This window comes from Anastrepha ludens, chromosome 5 (assembly GCF_028408465.1).
Source record: "Anastrepha ludens isolate Willacy chromosome 5, idAnaLude1.1, whole genome shotgun sequence".
Lineage (NCBI taxonomy): Eukaryota > Metazoa > Arthropoda > Insecta > Diptera > Tephritidae > Anastrepha > Anastrepha ludens.
The window spans coordinates 3,574,600-3,580,992 of NC_071501.1; the positions used below are offsets into that span (position 1 = coordinate 3,574,600).

The 6,393-nt window shown below is 38.6% G+C and overlaps 1 protein-coding gene across 1 annotated transcript; it reads right to left on the minus strand.

Annotated features, from left to right (window-relative positions):
- Positions 1–561: 561 nt before the first annotated feature.
- Positions 562–1,958, minus strand: LOC128863367 (piggyBac transposable element-derived protein 4-like). The gene is made up of 2 exons (XM_054102494.1): positions 1,814–1,958; positions 562–1,730 (listed from the first exon to the last, which is right to left on the minus strand). The coding sequence occupies exons 1-2, from the start codon at positions 1,956–1,958 to the stop codon at positions 562–564; spliced, it is 1,314 nt and encodes a 437-aa protein (XP_053958469.1).
- Positions 1,959–6,393: the final 4,435 nt, after the last annotated feature.

The following is a 6,393-nucleotide window of genomic DNA, read 5'->3' on the forward strand; positions in this document are numbered from 1 at the left end:
TAATGCTATTGTTTTAACCCTTTCGATCCGAAAAGCCGCTGAGGTAAGGGGAACTTGTTTTACGTTTTCAATCGTTACAATAGGGAAAATAAAAGCATTCCATCACTTCAGGATTTGAATCGGGTAAAAAGGGGTGATGGGTGTTTTTGAATGGGACTTATATGTCCCGATTAGTATTTTATGATCCGTACCTCATATATAATTGCCCTTTGGTTTTGTATGAAACTAATTTTATTTGTGATTCAATTAATTGTTTCGGTAAAAAATATAACAGAAAATAATACAAAATCAATATATTTAACATAAAAAAGTTTGGTCTTTATTTATGGCAAGGAGCGAAGAAATCTTTGCGGAGAGGAATCTGACGTTCTTCGCAAATCGATTTTGTTCTCCTCTCGTTTTTTTGATCTGCACAGCCTGTGCAACGTCTACGATTGGGAATTGGAATGGGTAGGTGACCTGCGGCTAGCTTCCTTTTTCTTCCTGACGTGCCACTGCGTTGAACAGCTGCTCTTTCCTTCCCTTCATCAATCATGTGTTCCGCCAGCTCTATCATAAAGTCTATAAGTGGTTTTGTTTCCGTGAAAGTTGCGAACTGATTACCCAACAACTTCCTACTGACATCATTAACAATCGGTAAAAAACTTTTTTCCACCATTTATTAGACTTCTGATCCAACTCATATTGGCCTGGAATTTGATCAGCTCGGTCAACTCCCCGCATTATCTGCCTGTAAAATTTTATCATTTCGGGGCAGTCCACGTTAACTTTTTGACCGTTTTTTAATTTCTTTTCTATTATGGAGATTTCAGAGGAGTGACAATTGCTTACAACTACTACATCCTTGGTATCTTGCCATTCAGCATACATTATACCAGTGTTGCTTTCTCGGAAAATGCACTGATCTCTGTTTAGCTTTGTGCTGATGACTGGCAACTTTTTGCGATTCGACTTAATAGTTCCTAACGCTGCATAATTAATAGTCCCTAGAAGATTGACACTTGTGAAGAACCGATCGAAACACAGAGTCACATTCGTTTCTCGAATTGTTGCAGCTAACTGATTTACCACGCGCTCGCCTAGAGTTCCTTCGACTTTTCCATCTTCTCTCCCACAATAGATATTAAAATCGTAAGTATAGCCAGTAAGAGCATCACGCCTGAGCCACATTTTGATACCACGTTTAGTGGGCTTCAATGGTATGTATTGTTTCATAGAGGAGCGTCCTTTGCATTTCGTCATGCTTTCATCGATACTTTGGTAAGCACTTTCGTTCCGTGCACTTGGAAATCGAGTCTTTAGGCACTCAACCATATCTTCCACGTAATAAAGTTTGGATGCTCCCTCAGGCTTTTCAGGTGAAGCAAAGTACATTTTCGATGATAGTAACTGAAATCTATCCCGCGTTATAGCCGATTTAACTGCATCGTTTCCCATAGAATTATGTTTTGACCAATAGTGTCTTAGAGATGGCAAATGGTTATATGACATAATTATCATGCAACCAATAACGATTTTAATTTCTCCAATATCTGTTAGCTTTATATTTTTGTGCGCTGGTTTTGAGTTTCGCATTATCTCAATACGTTCGTTCGTGCACTGGGTAATACGCATAAAAAGGCTTTCAGGGAAAACTTTCATAAACAAATTGTAAGGATTGTCAGTCCTCTCAAAGCTATGAGCAATATCGGGAAGCCGATAGCTAGTTATTGTTTTTATTGGTACAAACTCTGCACGAGGAGAACACCAAATAGTGGTAATATTTGCAGAATCAGCTGTGGAACCAAAATATTTTCTGCATCGACCTCATTACTGTCATCCATATATCTTTCATCACCAGATGAAACCTCACTATAAGAAGGCTCATAGTTAACACTGCTACCGTTTGAAAAGTCGTCATCCTCATTAGATGATTCAAAAATATTAGCAATGGCATCTTTATCAAGCTTTTTAGGCATTATGAGTCTGTACAAACAATGTGAGTTTATAAATGAAAAATAATATCAGTATCTACATTTTAATAAATTTCCAAGAATCTTCAATACTGACTGGGACACCATGAATACTGGTGGGACACATACGTCCCAGTGAAATGAAAATGCTAATGATTTTTAAATAAACAAAAGCACGAATACTTACTTACCTCTGTATATAACGAAATCACTAATACAATAAATTACTATACTTTTGGTTGTTTTTAAAACTCAAAAACCACGAATAATTGCAAGAAACAGTGTCACTTACGGAATTTGCGTCCAAACTTGCGATCTTTTTTTCAAGCACGTGTTTACCATTAAATATCAAATAATGCAAGGAAATACCGCTAAGAATACCATAAGCTACGAAATGGGATAAGCTAAACCCATTTTAGTCCCTTAATTTCCAGACTAGGCATCCTCGAACATATACCGGGACACATGGGTCCCATTCGGACCGAAAGGGTTAAACGCCTTGATTTCATCGATTCCTGCTTCTGGAAATGTCTCACACTCTTCTATTACTGTGAGTACTGCTAAGCATTACTGGAAAATATCTTCGCACTCTCCCACTCAGGCTAAAAACACATTGTCACGCTGCTCTGCTGCTGAATACTGCTACTTTTATTGCTTTGTCATCTCGCTTTGTCTCTCAGTTACTCAACCACCTGTTTGTGTTTTTGCTGCAAATATTGATGCTGCCACTGCAAACACTGCACAGTGGCCTGCGGTGGTTCACGAGAAAAAATAAGGAAAACTAATTCTTGTTGCGGGTGTAAATGTTAATTTGGAATTAGATGTTGCGATTCATCGCAAATGGTTGCTATTGCGAGGTGGCGAGGTCATTCGGGCAACGTGTGGATTAGAGGCACTCGAGGCTGCTCCTAAGGTTAATAAAACCTCAGAGTCCACTAGAAATGCATGCTGCGATCCTCGATATTACTTTGAGTCCATTTTGTGGTGCTCACTTCTTTACTACGCCATCGGTAATTGCAGGCTTAGATGTTAACAATGTGATAAATTTTATCAATAGCATGAGTCAGTTAACACAGCCGTGATTAGCCCCATTTTTTTTGTTCTGCTCTTTGATTTCTTTTCTCCGCTTCAATTGTGTCACAAGGGGCGAATTTGATTTCTCGTCGATGGAGGTCCCCTGTTTAGCAACCATACAGGATAAGTTGTATGTAAAATTGCAACCACCTCTTAAAACTTTTCTTCCAAATACCCAAACTGCATGCTTTGTAACAGACCCCCAGTTCAGGCGATGACCATAGCTCCAAATTGCATAGAATCTTCTGGCGCTTGAATCAACATTAAGAAGCTGACCAGATTAGCTAAATATGTCATTTGTTGCTTTCCACTAAAAGAGATTAACATAAGCACTCGTAAATATGTATGTATATACGCATGTATTTCATTAAAAAAATTACGAGTCATGCTTGTAATCCAACTACATCCATCAAGCAGAGCCAGTCTTATCGCTTGCAACTCAAGTGCAGTCATTGAATCGAGCAGCGTAACTTTCCACAATACTTGGAGTGCCCATTAAGCGTAAATAATGTGCCCTTTAAGTGTGAATGAATTGTAAATGAGCCGCTGGCTAGCTTACTATTGTACATTTGTAAAATGTTATCACCGACTGCACCCATACATTCATGTGACCGAATTCCACTAATAATGAGTTCAACTGCTGTGTGAATATCGGGACAAATGTTTTTAAGCTATCCATATTTGTGGAAAATTACACATTTATAAAAAATTAAGAGCCAACGAATTTTACATTAAGCCATGTAGCCTTTTTAATCTCTTACATTTAATTTATATCTTAAATGGACTTAAGAATATTTAGCAATCATTTTTAAAAATATCTATAGCTAAAATTTTTTAGACAAATGTAACTATCTGCGCCTTCACTCTTATATTGGGTATTTGGCCAAGCTCCCTCTCTTACTTTTTGTTTTTGTTTTCGAACGGCAGATGGTTTTTACGAGAAGCTTTTTCATGGCACAAATACACTCGGAGGTTTGCCATTGCCTGACGTAGGGCGACCGCTTTTCGAAAAAAATTTTCTATCATTTGTTGCTTCATGAGTGGAGATTCGAACGCGCGCAGTTATGAATGGTAGTCACGAGCCAGCCCAAACCCTGCAATGAGGTCTGTTTTTCACTTTCGGGCAAATGCGCGTAAGAACGAAATGCGCTCCCAATAGAGTATAAACAACCTTGTCATGCTGTTCACTGTTGTTTTCAATTTCTCTTCCCCTTACACAAAAAAATTGACAACTCAGCTTGACAGTTAATTCTCTCAAAGCGGCTCTTAATAGCCCGAGTACCGACAACTGAAACAAAAAATGGGCAGCTTTGGGCATCCTTAGGCGATCGTGCGCAAGCAAAGGAACAGACTGATAGTGTCAATTAGTAAAAGTATCTAATAATTATTATCTAATAATCGATCATGATGAAATTAATTAGTCAATGGGGACAAGTGACTTATGACTTATGACTAGTGAATGGAAACCAAATTCAACTAATTAATAAAATTTTGTGCATTTTACAACTCTGTTTTCTAAGAAACAAATTTTGTAACTTTATTATTTTATGTAAAATTTACGCTCGACCGCCTTGAGTGGCTTCGGAAGTTAAATAAAAAAGTTTCAACATTTCTCGAAAATTGTGCAGAATGAGTGTAAAGTCAAAAGGCTCTTGAGCACTCTTTATCATGAGTTTTGGATTTTTACCTCAGCTGCTAGGCCCAAATGTTAAAGCTTATTCGTAAAAGAAATTTTTATAAATCCTATTATTATCCTATGCATAGTTTCTTTTTTTTTTTTTTTGTGTGTTTTTGTTTTGTCGGAGCAACTAGCAAGACATGAAATCTGAATAGATCTTGTGGTGCCAAGGAGCCAAGATGGTCGCTTCTTAACACATCAGTGCCAAAGACCTCAAACCTGATTCGAGCGCAGGCGGGGCAGACGCACAGGAAGTGGTCCGCCATCTCATCCTCCTCTTCACAAGCTGGACAGAGTACACTGTCTGAGATGCCCAACCTTCCCACGTGCTTCGCCCACAGAAAGTGGCCCGTCAACAGTCCAACCAGCCGTCTGCACTCCCCTCTGCTTAATGACAGAAGGGTTTGCGACAGTCGATCGGACATGACAGGTAACATCAGTTTTGTCCATCTGCAGCCTCTCTCAGCCTGCCAAGCTCGCTTGTGGGTAGTAGTTACCCATTTGCTAACCGTGGCCGTGATGGCCGCAGAGGGGAGTGGCAAAGCGGGCTCTGGTCCAAAGAAGTTGGCCTCAGATCCCATCTTAGCTACGGAGCCAGAGATCTCGTTACCCGCAATACCCACTTGTCCCGGGACCCATGTTAGCATCAGGCTATTATGTCTACCGACATAGTTCAGCCTAGATTTACAGGACTTGACTAACCCTGATGTTGTTTGGGGGCTGTCTAAGGCCATAAGCGCAGCTTGGCTGTCGCTGCAGACACATATAGATCTGCTCCTCCGATAGTAGTGATAATGAAAGTTAAGTACCTCTTTTCAGCTAAACCTATAAAAAACTCAATCTCTGGAGGTATTTTCAAATTGATCCTGCTTACGAAAATCTTAATATTTTTCCCAAATATTTCAGCGGATGTCTTAGAATATAAAAAAATGTATGACTGCTTTGGAAAAGCTACAACTTTTTTTGGCAAGACACCCTAGTGTGCATAGCTAAATGATTTTTGCGGCAAACGTTATGATTCAAAATATGGTAAAAAAATCTGAAAATTACTTTCAATAAAAAATGATGAAATATATCGAAAAAATTCATTCGTACTTCAATACAGTAAGCAAAAAATACAAATCAATCGGTGAAGAGAAGTGTGGCCCAAACATTTAATCAACTTTAACTTTAAAAACTCGAGTGTACCAGCTATGAACGCAATGCTACTTTTGGATTAAGAAATTCCTCAATTCAATTTTTTCCTGATACATTTAAAAGCCTTTGACCGCCGCTTCACTGAGCCTGTCCAAAGATCTATGCACGCATCGTCATTACCTTATCGCTGCCCATTATGCTATGCTAGACTAAGAAACAACAATAGCAACAATAATAGAAACAGCAGCAGTCATGTTATGCTAGACTGAGCAACAACAATAATAACAAGAAGAGAAGCAACAGCAGAGTAGCCCGGTGTTTTTTTCTTGTCCCTGATAAGGGAGTACAAATCTCGCTGTAATTTGGTATTTACTTTGTATAAAAAATCATAAGTCATAGTTCTTTAAATTTATGTACATATGTTTAATTTTTTTTGTCTAGTCCAACTGATAAACTCTCATAGAATTTAATCAGTGTTCGAGAGCATCGTTTGAAGTTAATAAGTAATCGATCCTCTGCAGTTAAAGTTTCAAAACATTTCCAATGGTCGAG

Bases quoted from the DNA above. Each gene is read 5' to 3' on its own strand.
- LOC128863367 (XM_054102494.1), bottom strand. From the start codon at position 1,958: ATGCCTAAAAAGCTTGATAAAGATGCCATTGCTAATATTTTTGAATCA. The intron at 1,731-1,813 runs GTAATGAGGTCG...CTCCTCGTGCAG, and splicing joins TGAAAGATATATGGATGACA to AGTTTGTACCAATAAAAACA.